This window comes from Ischnura elegans, chromosome 10 (assembly GCF_921293095.1).
Source record: "Ischnura elegans chromosome 10, ioIscEleg1.1, whole genome shotgun sequence".
Taxonomy (NCBI): Eukaryota; Metazoa; Arthropoda; class Insecta; order Odonata; family Coenagrionidae; genus Ischnura; species Ischnura elegans.
This window is the reverse complement of record NC_060255.1, coordinates 108373899-108399351: the sequence shown is the minus strand read 5'-3', so window position 1 is coordinate 108399351 and position 25453 is coordinate 108373899. Positions and strand designations below refer to the sequence as shown.

The 25453-nt window shown below is 37.5% G+C and overlaps 1 protein-coding gene across 1 annotated transcript in view; it reads right to left on the bottom strand.

The window, feature by feature from the left end:
- Positions 1-25453, bottom strand: part of LOC124166526 (sodium channel protein para-like) — a 274676-nt gene that overhangs the window by 204140 nt on the left and 45083 nt on the right. The window contains exons 2-3 of the mRNA XM_046544070.1: positions 9825-9959; positions 6533-6738 (exon numbers count right to left, since the gene is read on the bottom strand). Of these exons, the coding sequence (XP_046400026.1) occupies positions 6533-6738; positions 9825-9959 (341 nt within the window). The remainder of the gene's footprint in view (positions 1-6532; positions 6739-9824; positions 9960-25453) is intronic.

Below are 25453 nucleotides of genomic sequence, written 5' to 3'. Positions count from 1 at the left end.
ATCGAACTCTTTTGTTAGAATTGGGAAAATAAATGAAGAGATTATTTTATTGTTTGTTTTTAAAGTGCACCAATAAAAATGTGACCTCAAGCTGATTTATTTTGTAATATATCATTTTTATGCCTTCCCGTTTTCATCAACATCTCTTTCCAAACCGGCGAAATCTTACGCCCCTGCCGGCCTAATTTAGACGTTAAATAAGTAAAAATTTTACCACTAAGCAAATGTTTTGGGTGCATTTACAAATAAAGCATTCCATTTTACCATTTTATCACTAGAACTAAATCTAAAAATAGGTATAACTAGGTCACAACCACCTATGCAGCGCTCGTAACATTTTTCGATCTCTATATTTTTCCGATGGAAACAAGAAACTAAAAGTATGTTTTAAGTCCTGTAACATAAGGAAAATATTTATTCATTGTTATTATTATTGATATAAGAACACGTTTTAATGAATAAATGATCTGCTATTGTCACAAAAATGATTACTAGGAACGAAAATGTCATTATCTTGCAGGTGTCCGAACTCGCCCCACTCCGTGAGGTGTGTTTGAATAAGGTTATTGAATATTTTTCGTAGGTAAAAATAAAGCTACATCAATTTATTTTTAGCATGAAGTTTTCAAAGGTTAATATATTATTAATTTCGATTTTCACGACTATCAGCAAATATTTCGATGCAGGAATAATTATTATACCTACATAAAAAAGTATCCGAACTTACAGTATTTGAGAAAATTATGGCACAATAAGGTTAAATATATCCTTTTAACATTACTGGGTTAATTTTCAATACTAATCAATTCATCTACAAATTCTTTTGCCAGCATGTTAATTTATTTTTGTCTTCTTTATGTGATATGTTAGGGTGATCAAGTTTTCATGTTGCGTCTGGATAATTTTCTGTTGCCTTTTTTTTAAATATCAGACATGTTCAAATTACTTCTCTGACCAAGTGTCTATGAACACTTAAAGGGTTGCCTTTGCTCATGCTGGACCATCTTTTAATAATTTCAAAAAAATTTCAGTTCCATTCTTTTCATGTAGTTTGGTTGATTTTTGTTTTATCTTAATTCTAATACTTTTGCTTTTAGCAAAGGTGAGGTTATGTAACGTTAAATAACCTGTTTATCTTGGCCAGAAATAATTATAACTTTAAACAGTGGGATTGGGCAAGGTCTGCCATTTCAATGATACCATAACTTGTGAAGAAGCCATGACTTGCTGACAGGAGACTGCCAACTATGTTATGTATGCCTCTAATCACCTGGGTTGGAAAGCAGCAGTATTTTGGCATGTGTGAAGGTGGAGACATTAGTGATCGGTTTAGCAATGCACATTTCACTATACATAGGTATTTACTAAAGATGGGACGAATCCTATATTTTCTCGAATCCGAATCCAAATCCGAATCTCAGAAGGTTCTCGAATATCTCGAATATTTCAAATCTCGAATCTTTCGAATCCACCAAATAAATTGATTATTAATTCAAAGAAAAGAGAAGCAATGCTTAAAAAGAGGGAGCTTTAAACTGTTGCTGAATTTCATACCTTCATGTGGCAAGAAATGAATTTGTGAACACACACTTTTACATGAAATATGTATTTTTTTAGAAGATACAATCAAAGGTTAAGAATAATTAAAACAATCGTTTTGGGCCACAAAAAATTTAAAAACTTCAATGGAGATTTTTATTCAGGAAAACTAGCATGCGGACTCTCTCTGGGTCCAGCCTACTCCGTTTTTTATTGACTATGATTCCTGATGTGCTGAATAGTCTTTCGGAGAATGCTGTTGACATTGGTGAAATTAAAAACTTCCTTGCGAGTTTCCTCTAATTTTTGTACTTATCATTGACCTTCCAATATTTAAAGATGTTTGCAAATGGCGGAAGTAATGCTTCTGCCATGTAGGCATTTATTTCATCTTCAGGGGACATAGCGTGATTCATCTCTCTGCTATTAGACGGTATCATTAATTGAGAATAGTAACTCCACATACCATGGCCTCCTTTCTGTTCATGTGCTAGTTCAGTGGTGTTTCCTTCACTATGGTCCGATGATGGCATGTCATTACAGATTAATTGGCTGTTAATATCTGAAATTTCAGCAATCATTGCTGATTGAGCTTGCTCAAAGTTTTCTTTTCTCAAAAAACACTGCCCTTGAATCTAGGATCAAGTACTGTACCAAGAGCATACAATTTTTCTGTCTCAACATATTGATAACGCCTTTTTAGAGATGAAAGTAAATCATTTCTAAATCCTTGAACAGAACCTAAAGTTGATTTGAAGTTTTGCAGCGCATGAATGGTGCTATTCACTAAAGGAATTACTTCTGAAATTGTCACTTGGCTTGAACTGGCAACTAAAGTAGCTCTTTCAAATACATCCAGTATTTGTATAACTTCCTCTATTGTCGTCCACTGTTGAGCACAAAGATCAATTTGAATGTTTAAATCTGAAGCAGATAATAAAACAGTTTGCTTTTGTTCCACAAGACAACGGAGCATGTGAAGCTGTGAGTTCCACTTTGTAGGTTCATCTTGTAGCAAACCATGAGGTTTGAGATTTAGTGTGGCTTGAGAAGCTCGTAACACTTTCATGGCTTTAGAAGAATGCTTAAAATGTCCCACTACACTTCGGCAGGATGTCAAAATTGTCTTAATTTCACTCTTATTCAGTAAACCATCCTTAACGACTAGTTGAAACGTATGAGCCAAGCACGGTAAGTGATCAAAGGTACTGCGCTCTAAACCTGCAACCATATTAGGAGCATTGTCTCTTATGAAGCACACAACTTTCCTCATAATATTCCATTCCTTCATAGTACTTGTGATGAAAGTTTCTATTGCTATGGCTGTGTGTGAAACTTCTGCAAAAGGAATACATTCCAAGCACAAATGATGGTACTCAAAGTTTTCATCTAAAAAATGAACAGTCAAACTAAGGTAATCATCAGAAGACGTTGAAGTCCACATATCTGTTGTGACTGCAAGAGAGTCAATTTTTTTTAAACTCTCTTCAACTTTTACTTTTTCTTCCACATACATATCTGGAATTACCTTCTGGGGAATAAATTTCCTGCTTGGCATTATATATCTTGGCTCAAGGTGGTTAATCAGCTTTTTAAAACCTTCATGTTCCACTATGGACAGTGGTTGGTTATTTTTGCAGATCATTTCAGCTACTAATTTGGTAATTGTTTTAGTTCTTTTGTCTCCAGGCTTAAAACTTTGCATTTTATCAACAAATGATCTCAGAGTTGGTTGGTTGGTAGACAATAACTTGCGTTTCCCTGGAGGTTGTCTGAAAGGGCTGAGTTCTCCACAGGAGGAAGCAGCAGAATCTGGACTAGGAATTGAGCTAATCGATGTAGGACTACCATCAGCAGTGGGTTCACCAATACCTTTGGTTGGGGAATCAATTCTGACAACTAAAGGACCAAATGTAGGAGAAGCTGGAGTCAGCACTGGTGTTAATGCACTTGACCCTTTCAGTTCTTGAAACCTGGATGAATGTTCAGCTTTCAGATGTTTCCACATGGCAGAAGTAGTGTGCGATTCTTTTCCTCTAGATATTTTTACTGAACACAGATTACATATAGCATAATTTTCACTGGTTGAAATTTGGTAATAGTTCCAAATATTTGATTCTCGAGGCGATGCCATGTAATGGGATTATATGAAGAGCTGCTGGTCAAAGATGAGAATGCTGTGCGTATTCGGTGAACTCCAACCTTGGGCTGAAAATAAAGAATCGATGTCTTCCTTATTTTTCATGACTATGCATCCATATGACCGTAGGCCTACTATACTTGATCAATAATATGCGTTAGTACTCAATTATTTCATCCATCACTAGTTTGAATAAATAAAAAATCAGTTCCTTTGTTTGCAAATTTCTTGTTAAAACGACTTACCTTCTGCTTGAGGAATGAACGATCACCACAGGTTTTGACACTAGTGCATAGGTAATTGGCCCGATGAGCGAGCAGTCGTTTTGATTCTAGGGTCCAGCTGTTGCTTCAGTGTTTTAAAAGTTTTATTAGAGGTTTTTAGCGAACTAAAATACTTTGGCTGAGTTTACTCCCAAGGGAAGTTCTAATATTCACGATACAACTTCTATGAACTGTAGCAGAGAAGCGGTTGGCACTGGTTGGCACAGTCAATTGTTTCTCTCGTAAACTCGTAAATAGTTCTTTGTGAATCATTAATTAAGAAAAATATATTCATAAAAACGTCGATGATCGTAATTTGAAAATTCGAGAGACAAAAACCATTCTGAAATAATAGTAATTTTTCATTATAGAACCTCAGTCACAAAGAGAGCTGCTACATTCGGAGAAGCTTGTGCAGCAGTGACTCAGCTGATTCTCGTATTCAAAATTTTAGATTACAGAGTGTTTCATTATTTATTTATATGACGTATAAATATGATTAATTGATGTGACGTGACTGAACTACAGAGCAATTACAACATATTCCGGCAAATAAATTCAACAATCACCATTCTTCTCCTTTGCGTTTCGTTTTTGAGTCGCAATTATTGGCCGCTAGTTTGACGAAGATTCGAAAGATTCGAATCACTAACAAAGCATGAAAGATTCGAGTTTTCGAATCTCGAATATTTTCTAAGATTCGAAGGATTCGAGGATTCGCGGATTCGAATGGCCCATCTCTAGTATTTACTCTTATGACGGCAGTACTGTGGTGTTGGAAAGCAAGGGTGAACCACCATATTATTACCATATAAGCGCGTGTAAGAGGCGCACCTTTTTTCCCAGAAATTACAGTCGAAAATGGGGGTGCGCCTCTTAAACAAACTTCTTATCTTTCCCCCTTCCCCTTCACCGGTCGCAAGTCCAAGGGGAACTGAGTGGCCTTGGTTTTCAGCGTGAGTCAGTCATCTGAAACCCTGGGTAAAAAACAAGTGGTAGGGAGGGGAGTTTCTCCCTTAGTGACGTATTTTTAAAATGCTCCTGTTTGCTTTTCTTGTAAGCATCGCACCGTCACGTCAGTACCCCAGAGGTGAACATGTAAAAGATCGCGCGGGGTTTTTTGCTCTGGAGGGTGCGCTAAATTTACTGCCACGAGTGGGCATCCCTCAGCACAAATACTGCATATAGTAATCGCTTATCAAACACGGAGAAATGCGTAGTTTTGAAGGACATGCCTGGTTAATAGTCAACATCTGTCTTGCCGAGCAAGTTCCATTACGCTGAGGACCTGATTTTTCAAAAATCATCTTCAGACGTTAATACGAGGATTTATGGGACTGAAAATTATATTGATGTCAAAACCTGCTGTTTAAAAAATTCGAACGAATATGCTCATTGTTGGACTAAATGGCGAACAGAAGAAATCGGAAATGCTTATAAGTCAAGAGGGCTGAAGGAGTGGACGAGGGGAAGGAGTGTGCTCCCTCCCCTCCGTATTTCAAGCTATGAGGCTATGAGCGAAGGAGCAAGGGAAGAACACGTCCGATCTTGCATGTGACGTCGTTGCCTTCAAAGTGAAGGAGCGAAGGCGCAGCAATGTGATTTACGCAGTTTGCATTGCCTGAAGTTTCCAGTCCGTCTCGTCTTGTTGAATGCGCTTATGCTACGCTTGTTTCTTCCGAAATTGTGCTGTTTGGACTACGTTGAATATTAGTAGCCTTGTTTTAACGATAAATCTTTGTGTCAATCAATTAGACCTTAAAAAACTTAAATGCTGTCAGATATACGTCGCGTTAGGTCTCATTCTTTTTAGAATCTCATGCATGTCATACAATTGCTGAAAGATGTTGAGATATCTTCGAGCTCAGTAGGTGACTCACCTAGCATTTCGCCTCCAGAACCTGGTAGACCGAAAAAGGTCAGTTGGTGAGATAGGGTAGGGATGAAACACGTTTCCATTGTTCCCCTATAACTTGATATTTTCCTATTTTTCTGTGGGGTCTCGGAAAGGAAAAATAAACAGCAGAGGTATTGGCTGATGGAGGGCCGAGGGTGGTTCCGTTAAATCTACGACGTGGTTATTATACTACAGCGCTGAAATTGCCCTCATTGTGGTCCAATCTCTTTGGAAGGTTCATGCTATGTGCCTGTCGTGTTTTGCCTTAAAATTTTCCACAGCTGCAATTCTATTGCAATACTCCTGCGAGAGCTTTAAAACTAAATTGTTCGTAAGTAGGACTAGCATCGTAGAGCAACGGCATGTCCGAAGAGAGGATCGGAACTCTATCTACTCCCTCTTACGCTGCTATTACCACCGCAGTTATCAAAATTTCCTCTTTCAATAAGTATTGAAAAAGGAAATTTCGATAACTGTCGAAATTCCAGGCATACGTCTGCAACACTTCACGATAGGATAAAAAAATGCTGCAAAAGTTTTTTTCTTTATAGCTTTGATGCTCAAAATAGGGGTGCACCTCTTATACACGCTTATACGGTATCCCCAGGAGTCCTAAGTACTCCACTCATTTTTATTGAACTTGTCGTTTGATGTGGCCTTGACTATAAGGCAAACATCCCCAGTAATACTCACTCTATGCCTTCAATTACAGGTGTGCTTGGCATGATGAGAAAGAAACAGTTGGTCAGAACGGTGGCAACCATGAAGATGGAGAAGAAAGGATGAACAAGGGTGGAGATGAGGAGGCGGCGAATGGCGTGGAAGGGATCCAGAATCCAGAGGGCGTTGGTGGCGCTGAAGCGAGAGATGTACTTCCATTTGTTGATCACCACAAACGTCTGTGGAAAGAACAGTTGAATGCATTAGCATGATGAGGTAAGGATTATTATTATCATTTAAGTATTCTACCAATTACGGTAGGTTTCCATGGAATATTTGAGAAGCATTCTGGGAGCCTCTCCTTCCAAGGGCGAGCCCAGGATCAAAACTGGGGAGGGGGGAAGGCCTTTTTTGTTCAAGTTATAGGCAAGATTTAAGCATTGAAAAGGTGAATGAAACCAACATTTTAAGGAAACTGTAACAACTCTTTATTAGTTTTTAAAATTATTTGCTTGAAAAAATATTATTTTCCTTAAAGACATTTGCAATTTTTGCTTCTATGGGAGGCAGCTGCCCCCTCCTGCCCCTCGCTGGGTATACCCATGTCTCCTTCCTTCAAGCACTTCCCTCTTCAATTAACTGCAAGGCCTACTCCCTTTCAATCTATCTAAAAATCCTATCCTTTTCCTTCCTCTCCCTCGTTTACCTAACATTCTTCCCTCTAACACTGTTTTCAACATCCCCCCCCCGCTAAGTACTCGCTCCATCCAAACCTTCTGTCTCCTCCGTATCTCATCTAAAAGCTGCCACTCCTCACCCACCATGTTCAGCACTTTGTTGTTCCTCTTCCTCTCCGTCCATTTCACCTTCTCCATTCTCCTCCACACCCACATCTCGAATGCCTCCAATCTTCTCTTGTCTTCTTTCCTCAATGTCCACGTTTCCACCCAGTAAGTAGCTACACTCCAGATCAAACTCTTCACTTACCTTTTCTTAAAACTCTTACATAGCAATCCTCTCATGAGCTCTTTCCCGTTAATGAATGCCTCCTTTGCTAACGCAAGTCTCTTCCTGATGTCCTTACTACTGTATCTGTTTTCCTCTAATGCGCTGCCCAATTAGTTGAATTGATCTACCTGCTCAAGTTTTTCCTCACCTACTTTTACCTTGATTCTCAAATTCCTATCTCGTGATGCTTTACAAAACTACATAACCTTGGTCTTCTCGTGATTAATTGAGATAAGCTATACACACTTAGTGTAGAATACACTTAGCGATTGTCAACTTCCCAAAGTTATGATAGTGAGTGTCGTTGTGAGGGAATGGAGGTGGGGTGAGCAAGGCAACAATTGAGATCCCTCTAATTTTGTCCTCTTCTAGCATTGCAATGGCATCTGCACCTCCTGCTTCTTACCACAGCCATAATTTCAGGCCTTCTATGTTATTCTCTTCATTCTATGCTCGTTTTAACTCTCTTTGAAGCATTGCTCCATAAATTGGAGAATAGAGAAGGTGAGGTGGTGAGAGAGGAAGGGGAACGATGAAGAAGCAGACATGGGAGGAAGGAGGGGAGAAATCTTCTAGATGAGATTCAGAGGAGGACGGAGACAGAAGGCATGGACAGAGCAAATGGGGAGTGGGGAGGGGAGGGGATGTTAAAATCTATGTTAGAAGGAAGAATATTTGGTTAGCGAGGGAGTGGAGGGGAGTGAACAGGATTCATTGATGGAATGAATCGTATGATATCGGCCTTACGGTGACTTGAAGAGGGAGGTCCAATCTGTGCTGGCTCATCTGACTCACAAAACACTCCAAGTAAACCATCCTTTATTGGTAGGTTACTTTATTGCAACGTCACTTTAAATTATCATTGCTAACAACTTTTATGAACATTTTATATTTTAATTTACTGCTACTAATATTTTGCTTGAACATATGTCATGTATTGACCTTTTTACTTAATGATTCTTACTTACTTAACAATCCATCCTTGTAAAAAGTTAATTCAATTTATTTCAGCTACTCACAGGCAAGGCCGGATCCAGGATTTTTTTCTGGTGGGGGCAAAATCTCCTCATACTTGAGATTAAAAACAACATACAACTATTACCGTACGAAATATTCTCTTTATTTTAATCTGAAAGTTACTAATATGACATTAAATGATTGAGGCTCTGTAATAGACAAAACAAAACAAACATAATGATAAGCGTATTAAAAATTAGGGGGGTGAGAGGGGCAGGTGCTCCCGTGCTCCCTTTACATCTGCCGATGCTCACAGGCTTCTGCGATTTACATTACATCATAAAATAGCATAGTATTTCAGTTTATCAGGAATCTGATATTTTCAATTATTTTAAAAAGTTTAGTTTTTAAAATAATAAGTTACTCATTGTATGATATATTGGGGCCTTAAAGAATTATCTGGCCCAGTTTTTTATTTTTTATTGGGTCCAATTGATAATCAAGTCTAATTTTATAATCAGTCCCAATTTTTACTGTCCCTATATTAGTTATCATTACCACCAATTATCAATATTAAAAAAGTATCATTATCCAATGTTGCATTATCAGCATTGCCTAGGCCAACAAGCTGTTTTAGTTGATGATATAGGAAGCGGAGGGAGTCAGGGAAGAGAGCATTGTTGGAAGTGCGTTGGGTTGCCGATCAAAGGATCTAATAATTGGGAAAAGTTAGTCAAAGCAATGAAAATGGACTGAAAGGCTGTGAAAATGTCTGAAGGGTGAGCAGTAATAAAATTATGGCCATTGATAGCAGAAACTCTGGAGGCTATCTTCCTTCATTGTACTTTTTATCTTGCTGCGAGGGATCAAAGTGATCCTTAGGAAGTCACAAAACTGAAAAAAGGATGTCAACACATGACATTTGTTCAAAGGATGATGCTGTGCTTCTTGGCCCCTATAGCTGTTTACCTCACCATCTCAGATTTCCAAGAAATTTGGTGTGGGATGAGTGCAAACCTTTTGAATTAACTGAGAAAATTTTATCCCTGAGATATACGCAAATGCACTCTGCAGATCTTGGAGCCCTTTATACAACATATATTTATAGGCCGGGAAGAAACAAGGATGTCTTGATACAGCATGGATGATTATTTCTTTATTTATTAATGGCTTTTTCATGTGCTTTGGCACTGTGCATTTACCTATATCTCGTGGGCAATTTTTTTCTGCTGATTCAGTCTATGTATTTGGTGCTAAAAAACCTTAACAGATAGAATACTTCAAAAATAATATTATTGTGCAGTCATAATAAATGATACAGAGGATAAGGATAAAATAAGGCAGCAGGACAAGAACTTACTCTTTGGTTTTGGTAGAATGGGTCAATATCTTCAATTGCTTTCGCTGCGAGCCCACCAGGATATCGGATTCGTAGTCGTGCTGGAAGTCGCCTACCCTGTGCCAGGGTTGGATCAGGCTGTGGTCCTTCTCCATCCTGCGGGCCAATGAGTGAGAGCCAAGATTAAAGCACTAGTGTGATTACAGAAATGTAGATAGCCATATAGTGCACATTCAAAACACTTCATGAACAAGTGATTTTGCACATGTGCAAATATACACTAATGGTGGATTTTACTGTGAAAAAATCAATTGACTAGCTGGGATCGAAGCTGGATCTCCCTGTTGCTAGTTGGGTATGCTAACCAGTGACACCATTTTCTTCCAAGGTGAATCTCAAGCTCATCTTACAGAACAGGGCTTGACATCTCAAGTCCACTCATGTTACTCAGGAGACAGAGTTTGTGCTACCTTGGCCAGAAAAGAGAGAAGAGACACAGTGTTAAAGATGAGAAGCTGGATTTGTCTCTCCTACAGTGGTTTTGTAAGCATGGCGTCTGTCTCTTGTGTCACAATGTTGACTTGAGACGTCAACTCCATGATCTATGAAACCAACTTGAGATTCACTTTGGAAGAGGATGAAGAGGGTGGTGTAACAGGTTAGTATACCCGACTGGCAATAGAGAGATCCGGGTTCGAATCCTGGCAAAAGGAAATAGTTGTTCACGGTGAATTTCACCCTTAGTATATAATGTGCATTGCTTTGCTTTTATTTGTACATTGTAGGCTGGGAGCAGCAAGAGACTCAAAGGCTGCATGCTAGGCATTGCTTGCTTGAGCTATTAAGAGCAACTATATTTCAAAGCGATGCATCAATGCAAGTGACGCGAGAATATCACCTCATATTCTCTCTCCCAGCCAGCACAGATTTGAACTTATCCTTGGAGAAATCAGATATTGTGGGGATAAGCTTATCCTCCATGCTTATTATCCCTTTTTTCCACGATTTCAAGCGTTTGGGGAGGGGATGTCACAGTACCATATCGCCAAAATTGGCCACAAAGCGGCGCTGAAGTCCTCCATTACCGTTAAAGCCATTATAGTGGCTTCGTGTTTACATTTTTGTTGTTGTGTATAGTGGTGTTTGTGAGTAAAAATCGTTGATTATTTTGTTTATACAATAATAGTTAAAGTGATAATGCGACCTAAGCATCGTTTTTGTGTGCCTGGGTTCGATGTGGGCTACGCCGGTACGTACAGTTGTATTAAGATTTTTGGCGACACATCAAAACATCCCGGATTGTCGTGGGTATTAATGAAGGAATCATAATAATGTCGTCTTTATTTCACAAGTGAACTTAGGACTAGATAGTCCTCTCTTACAATTAACTTGTTTGACAATCACATACATCCATGCCCTGGATGGTGGTCAGACCACCCAGGCGGGATTCGAACCCGCGACCTCTAGGTTAGCAGTCGGGGACTTTAACCCGGTGCCACCGAGGCCGGCATCATCGACAATCATCGACAGTGCTGTGATTTTTTAACGAATGCGTGGTATTAGTGATTGCAATTGTCAATTTCTAGGGTACATAACGGTAATGGATTTCGAATTTGTGCTTTTAAAAACCATACGTAAGGTAATTTACCAGTCTCCTCTATAATGTGATGTAAGGCTAGAATGGAATTGAACAGTAAGATTTATGGTTTACCGATGAAGGTATGAAGACTGCTCTGTGTTCTAGTGCAATGTATATCATTTCAAGATGAATCATTCATTAAATATATCGTTTTAAGAGCAATAATTTTGTTTATTTTCCACCTTCTTCTAACGGATTTTTTGGTATGTACCTAAACTTGCGTGAATGTGTAACATAGTGAAAAAAAACCTCAGTGTGGAGACTAATGCGGTATTGGCTTTTGATGGTGAAAGATTCGGTGCATTATATTTTATCATGTATGTTATTATATTGCAGTATCCCATGTAGCATCAAATATCTCAGAGGCATCTCACGAGACATGATCTAATAGGCATACAGACCTCATAGACAGAGTGGTCATATATGCCTCGTGAGATGTCTCTGGCATATTTGATGCTATATGGGATACTGTAATATAATAAAATGCAATGATGAAATATAATGCATTGAATCTTTCCTCATTGAAAGCCAATTTATGTTATTACGGTTATTACATTATTTTCACGTAGTTCTCATGAATCTCGCCTGGCGGCGCAGCGATCGTACCGGAAACAGCTGCCACCTACCGGCAATTATACGGCGTAAGGATAGGCGTATCTCAAAAAATGCAGAAGTGCATCTCCAATTTATCCCCAAAAACAGCATGGATTCTTCATACCTTATCTCTGCTTTCAGATAGGTTTCGTCACGGCATATATGTATAATATCCTCATATTTAGGGATAAGGCAAAATCTGTGCTTGCTGGGCTATGTTTCTAGGTCCAATAGCAACAATTGAATAGGAGAGATATTTTGCCAAATGGATAAGTGTTGGAATTGTTTTTCTCCCGGACAAGAGAGGACTTTCATAAATGCCAGGTGAGACTCAGTTGTCAAGTATCTCCAGAGCACACCTTCTTTCCTTTTTTTAAAGGCTGGTATTGATGTATATGAAAGTGAACATATTTGAGGACTTCTTGGCAGGTATAAAAGTTGAAAAACAGCGGAAGGGACAGATAAAATTGAGGAAATACTAACAGCATAGTCCATGAAACTGTAGTCTCTATGCTCTGTCATCCAAGAATGATAACCCACAAGCATGCTGACAAATGTGAGGTGAACATCTTCCATGCCTAAATATTCTCCGTCTTTTGGGTATCCACCACATCATTGTTTTTGGTGTGTGACAGTTTTGCCAGTTAACCTACTGGCATCTTCAAATCAAAGCAGCTGAGCTGCTATTTTTTCCCTCATTATATGGTCCATCATTCCATAAAGAATGGGCCAGCTGTGCCAGCACGTGGGGTATACTTTGTTTCCCACTTTGAGGAAGTTGGATATAAACCTCTGCTCCGGGCTATTTACTTGGTATGGGGATTTTTACCCATCTTCTGCATCCCGTTTGCTACAAGATGTTCGATCCATCACATGACTCTCTCTGCTTTAAGTCCCCAGAAATTTCTATGGATAGTCCTACGGAACATATATCTCACATATTCCACTCACGTATGGAACACATCTACAAATACACTACACACACTTTGAGGATACTTTACAATTAAGGAAATTGTATTTCGTTACATCTAGAAGTATCCCAACAGGGTTTCATAATTTTTACCATAAAAACTTCCAACTGGTCGTAAATTAGCAAATTTTATACTTTGCCGTCCACAACACAACAATACACCATCCATGCTATTTATCCTAGCAACAGAGTGCAAGGGGCTATTGTCGTGCTGTGGATTACATAACTGTTTTGGTGTTTTTTTTTTTTTAACTTCTTGTCACAAATATCTCAAGAAGTATCGAGCATTGGTGGCAGAACCCAAAATTACACCTTATGGGTATCAATTTCCTATTGCCTTGCAAAATTTGAATGAGATCTGGTGATGACGCTTGAGGGGCTTTCCTGGTTAGTCTCCAAGAGAGCTCTCCGAATCTCAAGTCTTCTAGATTTATCTCACATATCCGTCCATTGAAGGAAAATTAGTGAAAATTACAATGCTATTGGTACTCTGAGACCATTCTCAGAAGAACATGGTTATTTTGAATTCTGAGATTCTGTGTCGAGAGTTTGGAAGTATGGGTGTCGACAAGCAACAATTGAAGTCTCCGAGATTTATCGAACGATGTCTCTGAGAGTGGTCTCAATCCCAATTCCAAAGGTGGCTCACTCAATTCTCGCGACTTTCTCAGGCTCTATTGGATACTAAGATTCTGAGTAAACAACAATTAACCTTGCAAGACTGTTTGTGAGATTCGGAGACGAGCTCGACATGAGTTGGTGTTGTCATCAACTTTCCTGCAATAAGATTAAGGCTGTCAACTGTTCTTACCAAAAAGCTCGAGAATTTGGTAATGGCGCAAGGATAAAATGATGTCTCAAAGCTCTCTGTTTTGCAGCACATATTCTTTATTTTGATGAAATATTCTCGGGTCGTCTACCCAGTGAGTCACTTGTAGAGCGACAGTTTGATTGCTGCCTCATGCCCTGAAGATGATGCCATCGAAACATCGGCCTATAAGCAAATTACCCAGTGGAAAAGCCAAAAAGATTTCACCTATATCATACGCCAGGAAAGAACAAAATCATTTTCTTTATCTTTTTCTCCTGATGTATGAAAAATGATAAATGAAAATGAAATAACTTTTTATAAGTCCACAGTATTTATTATCGTACAGACGCTTTTCAGCGAATCACCTTCGCCATCGTTGGGTAAAAATGCAGGTTTTAGCAACGAAATTTTATATATTCATGCAGAAAGGATGGGTATGGTTATGAGTTGGCAGAAGTGGGGGGAGGGGGGGGGGGGGGTGGAGGGGAAATGGGGTAAGGTAGTTGGGAGGCCGTTGGGATAAGTAAGGAATTGGGGTTCGGTTGAAGTGTTTAGGGGAGGGCTAACAGCAGGGAATGACTCAGGAACTCTATGTCGTTGATAAGCTTTTTGCGTTTTCTCCTCCTGGTAATCTCCCACTGTTCATGTGCGTCAAGCCGACATCCTTTTCCTTTGAAGGCCAATATTTTTGGGTTGAAATAACCATATCCCTATAACTTTACCCCTATAACCATATCCACATAACCATATCCCTTCTTTCCGTGTGTATGCATATAAGAATTCTTGACTGAAACCTGCATTTGTACCTGATGATGGCAAAGGTGATTCACTGAAACGTGTCCATACGATAATACATAAATATATTGTGGACATACACAAAGTTTTTCATTTTCATTTATCATTGCAATATGTTCCACAACATCTCGCCGAATACAGTTGAATTTTTCTCCTGATCCCGTCTGTCATAATATGACTGTCACATTTAACCCATTGTAACCCAATGTTGCTTCTAAGCAACATCAAAAATGTATAAATTTTATGCTCTATTTAGCAAATATCTAAACTGTACATTATTTTGTGGAGTAAATTGTTATGAAAAATGTATAGCTGCAACGATAATTATGATTGGGTGCTACATTTTCAAGTTTTCAGAATGAAAAATCTTGAAATTTGATTTCTCTCAGAAGCAGCTCTGGGTTAGAAAGGGTTAATCGCATCATGGTCTCATAAACAGAGGCCGAATATGCTTTTTTACCACTATATACATTATTCATGTTTACCATGGGAATAAAAAACCCTCCCTTACTTAAGTCACTCTTGCCACTATTTCATCCCTCCACTGCAATTGGTGCTTATGAATGATCTTTAATTGTTGCCAGGGAGACTGCTTAATGAGTGCTTCATTATCCTTAGTTAATTCCCATCATCCACCCCCGTCATGAGTGACAGCCGGCCGTCCTAGAACGAGTTCTATTCAGCTACTCTTTTCTTATCTTATCTTAATCTTAGACCACATTTTACAATGGAATCGAACTACTGACCACAAAGTTAATGCGTAAAATACTTGGATTTGGGGTGAGAAATTTCAAATTGTTTGTCTCGAAAAGCATTAAAAATACGTACTTCCGCTATTAGTCCAGGAAATGAAGCTCATAAAAGTGAAAAACCTTGCAATTTTTTCAAACTGAATCGATTTGCACCAAAATTTGGGATTAGTCTAATTATACCCCCTACTTCAAAATCTATATTATGCCGAAGGGCGCTTTTTATTTTTTAGGGGTGAAAACTACCCCTAAAACCTGGAACTTAAAAAAATATTTTTTAAAGCTAAATACGAGTAAAATTTAGTTTAAATTATTTTTTTTTACGAATGGAAAATAATTTAAAGGTGTTTCAACCTATAATAATCAACCCTTATTGGGGGTTAATGTAAAAAAGAATTTTCAAACTGAATCGATTTGCATAAAAATTAGGGATTATACTAATCATACCCCCTTTAAAAACTTTTTTCAAACCGAATCGATTTGCATAAATATCTGGGATTAGACTAATCATACCCCCTTATTCAAAATCTATATTATGCCGAAGGGCGCTTTTTATTTTTTAGGGGTGAAAACTACCCCTAAAAGCTGAAACTTAAAAAATTATTTTTTAAAGCTAAATACGAGTCAAATTTAGTTTAAATTATTTGTATAATTATTTTTTGTTTGGAAAATAACTTTAAGGCGTTTCAACCCATAATAATCAACCCTTTTGGGGGTTAATGTAAAAAAGTATTTCAAACTGAATCGATTTGCATAAAAATATGTGTTTATACTAATCATGACTCCTGTAAAAAAATTTTCAAACTGAATCGATTTGCATAAATATTTGGGATTAGACTAATCATACCCCCTTCTTCAAAATCTATATTATGCTGAAGGGCGCTTTTTATTTTTTAGGGGTGAAAACTACCCCTAAAACCTGGAACTTAAAAAAATATTTTTTAAAGCTAAATACGGGTAAAATTTAGTTTAAATTATTTGTATAATTATTTTTTTTGTTTGGAAAATAATTTTAAGGCGTTTCAACCCATAATTATCAACCCTTATTGGGGGTTAATGTAAAAAAAAATTATTTACCCTAAAAATAAAAATTATTTATCACATTGTATCTTCTTATACACTTTCTTGCTCCTTTTATTATGTATTCACTTTTTTCTCTCATGATTTTAATCACAGCACAGAAAAGATATAACAATAGGATAAACAGAACAAAATTCGTCATGGTAACATAAACAAATAAATGTACATTTATGTAGACATTACATGAAACACAATCAAACGGAGACTGTATGGCTTCCAGTCTTCCCACCTCATGCATGCTCACAGATCACTGTGAGCGAGAGCACACATACTTACATATGCGTATGTGTATATACATCTTATGGGTATGTGTGTTTATTTTGTAGCAAATTTGAGTGTATCGTTAGCTTCTCACGTAAAGTACACAATGTATATGCTAATAATGAGGAATATTATGCTCTGAATTGTGGATTTCGAATTTTTCGAAAATAAATTTGATTAGTATTTCAAACATAGCTCCTTTATTTTTTATGATAGAAAGTTCATTTAAATAGTATTTTGTAGGGTTTTTACTGACTACAAGGTCATGCGAATTATATTTTTTTCGAGTCATTAATTTTGAAAGGGGAGGGATTTAAGGGTTTAAATAAGGTGGAGCTCCCTTGGTAATAGAGGTTTTAATTATCAATATCTCACCAAATATTTATTGTATAGAAAATTAAAACACACCAAAATATATGAAAATAAAGAAGCTACAATTTATTACTCATGCATTTTTTTCATATCTCCAGTTTTTTTGGAGTTATTTTGAAAAAAAGAGCATTTTTAACGAAATTGTAGAAAATGACTATTCACTTTTTCCTCCATTTTTTTCAAAATTTAGAGTTGTAAATTAAAAAAACTTCTAGGATCAATTAACAATACTTAAATAAAGAGAAATACTGAAGGGTATTGATCAATTTTGTCTAGTGTGGTAATAAGAAGTTGTTTTCACTGATTTTTTCGTACAAAAACGTAGGGACTGATCTTATTTTTAATCATAACTCGCTCAAATTTCATGATAAAAAATATTTTTTCTCATTATAAGAAAGTTTTTTAAAAACACTTTTAAACAGGTTACATAATTTTTCCTCGAAAATTACATTTTTCCCGCTATTTGGTATTGAATCTTTCAAATTTAGCGTATGATAAACAATAGATAACCATCAACAAGTTGTAGCTCGGTCGGAATTGGTCATAAAGGAAATATAAAATAAGATTTTTAATTAATTTTTTACAAGCTACAGTTTTGTAATTCACAATTCCCTAATAAAATTAATACTTTTCAAGTTATTTGCCTATAATCGATTAAAATCGTTGATTTTTTCGTCAAAAAACTGTTACTTTCAATCACAAATAACTCGAAAAATATTAATTTTACGCAAAAAACGGATAGATTATTTTATTCTTAGAATCTAATTTTCTATCGATTCCTGTGGTCAAAATATAATTAAAAATTTCCACCCCCGAGATGGGGTGGAAACCACCCCCAGGGTAAAAGCGCCCGTCGGCATGATATAGATTTTGATTCTTGGTATATTCCCTACTTATTGTGAAAATTTCAAGAAAATCGATCCAGTTTGAAAAAATTGCAAGCCAAAATGCTTCATTTCCTGGACTATATTGCTTCTTTGAATTGGTATAAACCACTGCAAGGGGGTACCCAGGATCAAAACTAGGGAGGGGGGGGCAAGCAGTGGTCATTCAAGGTGTAACACAGAAAAGGTTATGGAAACGAAAATTTCAATAATTTTTTTTTTTTCAATTATAGCAGTGCTTTATTAAATTAACTATTTTAATTTCTCCTGGCAAATAATATTGAGGCATTCTTCTCGGGTTCTCAACCAGGTTAATTCAGTTGTATAGGCAGACGTTTTAGAAAACGACCTGTGTTTCATTTTCAAGGTGTGTTACTCAATGAATGTCCAATTCCACATTATGCACAGTACTTACCTATATTAGTTTAAAAAATTATTTTCTTGAAACAAAAATATTTTTATTTTAATTAGATGTTACGTATGTATGTACTAATATTAAGTTTTCATGGATACAACAGAATTACTTATACCACTTATTTTTTACAGAGCACGACCCAGGTTTCAATGAATCATAATCATCTTCAGGCGCAAATTATGATTTGTTTATCTTATTATTGTTACCTAGTTACTTGATGAATTTTAAAACAGATGCCAGAATGGGGGAAAAGGAAGAAAGAACATTTAAGTGCTTAAAAAAATAACGAAGATGAAAAAAGTAATTTTGCTAAATACTTAATATGCAACTGCCACAGGAGCGATTTTAAAATGAATATTTTAAAATTTTGCAATGATCACCGTGAATTGGACTCAAGGGAGCAGTTAGATATTTTAAAAATTATTGAAAGTCATAGGATAGTACTCTTGTAAGTGAATATTTACCCATCCTTTTCCCCTATTCTGGCATCCGTTTTAAAGTTCATCAAGTAACTAGGTAACAATAATAAGATAAGCAAATCATAATTTGTGCCTGAAGATGATGATAACACTGGATGGCTTGAAAATCAGCCCTGACACCATTCCTGCTGATTCTTCTGTAAAATGACCTCCAAAATCTGAATATGAACTCCATTTTTTCCCATCACCCACCATTTTGGGGGGAGCTCCCCCCTCCAATTCTCATCACTTTTCGGTCATTTGGAGGAATTAAAAGGATTATTTCAGTATTAAAATTTTTTCTAGGGGTTTTGACAGGAGCAAAATCCTTAAAAAATTAATATTTATGCTGAAGAGTTAGATTTGTGGGAAATTAGTCTCCGTAAATTGTGTAAAAATGCATTAAAAATGATTAATTTTGCATTTTTTTCACAAATTTTCACATATTTAAAAATATTTCCAGCTTCCATTTCACATCATCCTCCCCCGAATGATAAAAATACATAACAAGTAGAAACATCAGTAATAATAAAAATATTCTGCTGCATAGCATAGCAACAACAATTAAAAATATAGCAATGGCTCGGAATATTCACTTTACTATGATGGCCTCTCCCGCCTGTCCCGCTCAGGCTTGGACGGCAATTCTCTTGCTTTTGCAGCTAAAAAAGGAAAAGTAATACTTTCTAATTATACGAATAATATATGATTGATATTTTTATACTCTCATTGGAGTTAAAAAGTATTCTTTATCCTTAATCATGGAGTTCCACATAGTATCAGCCTCTCAAATCACTTATGTATATTGAAGTTGACGTCACCTTCCCTCAGTATACCTCTAATGATCGCGGAGTCAACTCTTTCGGTATTCTGGACAAGAGTCCTTTTTTCAAAGTAGTTTAAATTGTGCAAAACAGTAAAAGTTGTTGCACTCCGGATTTTTCCCAGTGAATGTCAGTGTGTGGGCTTGAGTTGTGATTATTACCATGATTTTATGTGTAATTATGTTACCCTTGTGTAAAAATCATCCTCATCGCTTCAGCTATGTTTGCGGTGAATTGACTTAAACATCGCAACAACAACAACACACTCTTTCTTTAATTCTTAAAATTGCATATAAATTTTACTCTGACTGACGAATTGGCGGTCAGGGTTAGGATTAAGCTCCAAGTGTTTGCTGTACCACTTGCTACAGTAATTTAACGAAATACTTGGTCAAACTACTATTGCTGCTTCTGAAATGCTTCCTTTGTGAATACAACAGCCGCGACTGAGAAAAACATTATCTTACGGAACTGGCCACAGTGAGAAAGCTTCACACATGGTAATAAAAATGTTGCTCACGTTTTCCTGGTTCCGACAGAAAATGTTCACTTGCCACCATTGCACATCAAACTAGGACAGATGAAATATTTTGTGAAAACAATCGACAAGGCAGGAGCTGAATCTCAATTTTTAACTTAAACCCTGGCGAAAAATCTGTGTAACAAATATGTGTAAAAATATGGTACATTATGTAAAATTACACATTTACTACACTTTTCTATTCACAAAGTTACACAAATCGTACAGTCTGTACATCCTGTGCATCATTGATACCACAGCCGTACTCAATGTGATGCATCAGATGTTACACAGATTGTACCACTAAGTTACCAGTCTATTCATGCACCAGAAGTGTACTCAATATATACACAGCAATCACTATTTTTGGGGACACAAATGTCATCACAATTTTACCACTGTGTCGCGATACCATTATATATTATGTAATTATTATTTTTTAATATAAAGGATTAAATATCGTATTTTGAAACTTGCGCCAAAGGCCAAAGCGACCGGCGGCCATCTTGCATACCATGTCCCAACAGCCGTTGCGCTGAAACATTCGCAGCTACTGTATTTTGTGACTTTGCGAATTAAGCTATGCTGTAGAATCTTATTTACAAGCAAACTTACGTTGAAGTACGCAATGGAAGAAGTAAATAATCCGTGTTTCGCAATGAAGACTGGCAAAAAGGAAATGGTAGAATACTCTCAAGTAAAAATTTCTCCCTTGAAACAGAGCTGATTCTGGGCTGAAACTCCACTGAATGCGCTTAAACTGCCTTGAAACAACCTTGTCACTGCACTGCACTGCCTTGTCCTCAACAAGAAAAAGAGCACTCAACTGAAACTCTGATGCCATTCTCCCTTGCAAGTCCAATGCATTTGAACTGCTTCTCCCTTGCTGCATTTGTGCTCCACTGATACTGAACTGGACAATAGCCTCAGGCCAGGTCGAATTTATGGCTCCACTGCATCTCTCTTGCCGCATGTCTTTACTGCCCTGCTACAGAGCTGCTGCAGCATTTGGGTATCCCCTCTCCCTCAGAATTTGAACTGCTTCTCCCTTGCTGCACATGAGCTCCACTGACACTGAACTGGACGGTAGGCTCATAGGCCAGGCCAACTTAATAACTCCACTAAATCTCTCTTGCCGTATGCCTTTACTGCCCTGCCACTGAGCTGCTGCAGCATTTGGGTTTCCCCTCTCCCTCATGAATTTGAACTGCTATAGGCATGGGCAAAAAATACCGGTATTCGGTAGTACCGAGTACTATTTTTTTTCTACTTCGGTAGTACCGGCCAGTATTTTTTTGGCGGTACTACCGGAGTATCGGTACTAAGAAATAACGGTACTTCGATGGCTCTGCCATCTTATGTGTTATCAATCAACTACCTACCCAGCTACTTAAACACACAGAGTAGATATATACAGAGGGGACATTAGGCGGCTTTACCATAGGTTTCTCTGTAATGAAAAATGCGCACGGCGGCCATATTGAAAATAAGTAAAATTATGCGGTAAATTCAAACCAAATAGTGCTAACGACTTACCATCCACCGAAAAAAGAGGGTTTTAAAATTCAAAGTAGCCTAATTATTTCTTTGCTAATAAAGGTAGAGCAAGGAACGCCAAATCGCACGCACAAATCCGGCAGTTATTATGTAAATCCGACCGACGACATCGAATCACCCATTCCTTGGACTTGCGCCAACACCACAAGTTCTTACTAAACTTTTTCGACAATTTCATTTCGCATGCAAAATAATACTCGTATATAAGTTTAGTTTCTTCAATCAGCAATGTAACTCAGAAAAAAATATGAAATTGCTTACCTCACAGGGTCTTTAGGGAAACTGAAGAAACTCAATTTTGCTTCCGTCATGCCCGCATTGTTTTTGCAGTTAATGGCTGAACACCAAGCAAAACCTTTTCTTTTCGTCTTATTTTCCACTTCCTTCATTTTTCACGCTTCTTTAAAACACTAGCGCACTACGTGAAAGCTTTGAAGAGTGGAGGAATAAAAAACAATTTTTGCGAGAACACTCCACACCAAGCGCGAATGATAGCAACGATAGCAACCAAATAGCAACTCAAGCCACGTTTCCTTATTTAGAACATGGTGAAATGCGCAATGAACTGATTACCGCCTTCAGCCGTTTTGTCCTCTCTGTATATCCCTACTCTGTGCTTAAACAATTGAGTTTTGATAATATATCAAACGACGAAATAGGCCATTTCCAAGAAATAAAACTTCATCGCTATATCACCCTTCTCACTATTAGAGAATCTAGCCTTCATGTATTTTTCCGATAAATTTTCGTAAAAAAATCCAGTTAATAATTTTTTCTGTGTATTCTTTCTGTATGTTACGCTAATTTGCCGAAATACCGGATAACAGGGTAGTTTCCTTCATCAAAGAAAACAAAAGGCATTGATGGCGATTCGTTACCCACCATTAGTGTATTCATAATACACAAATTATTTGGTTTTTGAAATACCGGTTTAGACGAATGGCAAGGGTCAAATTTTATCCTCATTTGAAAAAGGCCAGATTGGCGCCCATGCGATTCCACTCCACGTGACGTCACAGGGACCTAGTTTATACACGAGAGGATAGGAGTTATGCATCGTCAGAGGCTACCAATGCATGCATGAGTCACAGAGCTCAGGGAAACATGTCTTAATAATCACTTATTAAAACTGGCTAAGGTCGGAAAGTTTTCTTCGATTGATAAGGTATTAATAAACCTTTTTTAAGCCATACGCTACCAGACAGGGAGGTACTCAGCTATAGAGCGTTCCACATTTAGTTGACAGTATGGGCTCTTATGGAGAATCGTTTCCCATGTTAATCTCCATAAGGCCAGGAGCGCGGTGTTGTCAACAACAGCACGAAAATTAAAGTTGCGTTATGCACTGATTAAAAATTTTATTCTAATGTAGAAAAAGGTGCTACATTCATTGGCGCCAATAGTTTTTCGATAAAAATTATAACAAAAGCTATAAAAAACATTTCCGTAAATTTCCGTCAGAAACGTGTATTTTTTTACTTTATCTTCTTCTCGCAATTTCTGCCTGACCGTTGACTGTATTGAATTGAGTTTTTTTGCAAAAAATTCTTCACACTATTTTCTGCTTGAAGATCTTCACCAATTGTACAAATATTGAGTTTTAATGTTGTTATGCCGACGTAACACACTTTAGGACAAGAAAATTTTGATTTTTGCAAGGTAAAAAGTAGTCGCTTACTAACTTACGTTTCTTACGTCGTAGGTCCCTATATGCTGCGTACCAAATGTGGAGAAAACTACAAGGTTATTTTTGGTGAAAAAATCATTGACTTACATCAATTCTGAAGCGAGTTACAAGGTTTTGATCTTAAGAAAAAATATTACGGTGCCGCTGGGCGGGCTTCTTGCTTTTTCTTGCGCGCAGAGGGAAAATTCTCGGGCGGAAAAGGAGTTTTTTGTCAATGCATACTATGAAATGTATTTATGTATTCGTTTGATATCCTAAACAGAGAATACCTACTTATACGTCGTAACAGCAGTGTTTTTATCTGAATACATTGATACACGAAAGTAAGCAAGCGGCTTGGAAGTAAGACTCTTTCACCTTGGGTATTTAGGTCCCATCGGGGAAACCAAGAAAAAGAATATCTCATAATCTGTACCAAACACTACCCCATCCAGTGCACGCATTTACAAAAGGGGGCTTGGGTTTTTTCTGAGTTCCTTTCATAGGGTACCATAAAACCTGCCCCAAAAGCGACCCAGGCCGAAGGGGCCGAGGGAAGAATTTACGAAGGCGTTCAGTTTGTCATTGCATTTTTTTGGAGTGAACAAGTGTTGTGTGGTGTATTGAACTTGAGAATTGTGAAGTGTGTTTTACACTTATCTCTGCTGTAACACGCCCAATCAATATGTCCGATACAAAGAAGAGGAGAAAAGGTGAGAAGCTCATAAGCCACGAAAGACAGTTGGTGCTCAAAGTCTTCTCGTACATAAGGAAATCTCTCAGCATTAGTGAGGCCTGCCGAGAAGCTTCGAAGGCTACTGGGTGCTAGGAGTTCACTATTTACAGAGTGAGAAAGGAAAGCTCCCGTAGTCCATTGGTAACTCCTTCAAAAACTAAAGAAATTAGACAGCCTTACAAAAATTCGAGGGCAGTGATTTTCGACGGTTTGGTGAGATCGGGAATTAGAAGGAAGGTACATGAATCCTTCGTGAAAATTATTCCTCCGACTTTAAAATCCATCTGAAACCCGGTGAATATGGATAGTATTCTCCCAGATTACAAAAGGACAACACTATATCGTCTTCTTTTGGACATAGGCTTCGTGTACGAACGCAGGGGGAAAAGAATCATCCTTATCGAAAGGGATGATATTATTCGTTGGTGGCACAATTAATTATTATTTAAGGCAGCTAAAAAAATATCGTCGCGAACACAGGACGAGAGTATTAACAGGCGAAAGTTGGATTAATGTTGGACAAATAGTGAACATTAGTTTGCGAAACAAACAATTAGAAAATCCGCGTCAAGCTTTCCTTGCTGGACTAAATACTGGGCTTGGCCCCCACTTCCCGAGGAGGACGATTTGCAATTATACACGCAGGAACGGAAAATGGGTTCATAAAAGGAGCATCGCATGTGTTTCTGTACAAAAAGAACTCAATGGATGAGCATGAAGAAGTGGGTGGCGAGTGTTACGAGAGATGGTTTGAGCACTCACTTCTTGCAAACTTACCCGAAGGATCAATTACAGTGGTAGATAATGCCTCTTATTACTCAAGGAAATTGGAATCCTTGCCTACTACAAGGTGAAAGAAAGAGAACATTAAGGAAATTAGCTTTGAAGATGTCAGCTTGAAAAGAGATCTTTAATTAACAATAAACCAAGTACGGGAAAATTTAGAAAAATTAAAGATTGATGATGTCTTATACAAAATCTCCTTTCATGTAATACTAGCTAGAGCCAACAAATATTGCATAATATGGAAGGAATAGAAATTTTGTCTCATTCAGGAGCGGCTATAATTTTTATTATCCTTCAATTTATTGTTATTTTTTACATTACAGATTATTCATTATTCAGTTTGTGCATTGAATAAGTACGTACATGAAATAACAAAAGACTTTTCCTTTTATACTGCCGCAAAGGTATTGTAATATAGGCTAAAAAATTCCTTAATTTACGCAGTCTTTCGTGCGATCCCTAACTCCTTTTTGAACTAAACCGTTTTGGCGCCATATTATGTGTGGTTGCATACGCTGTTAGGATGCCTGCCG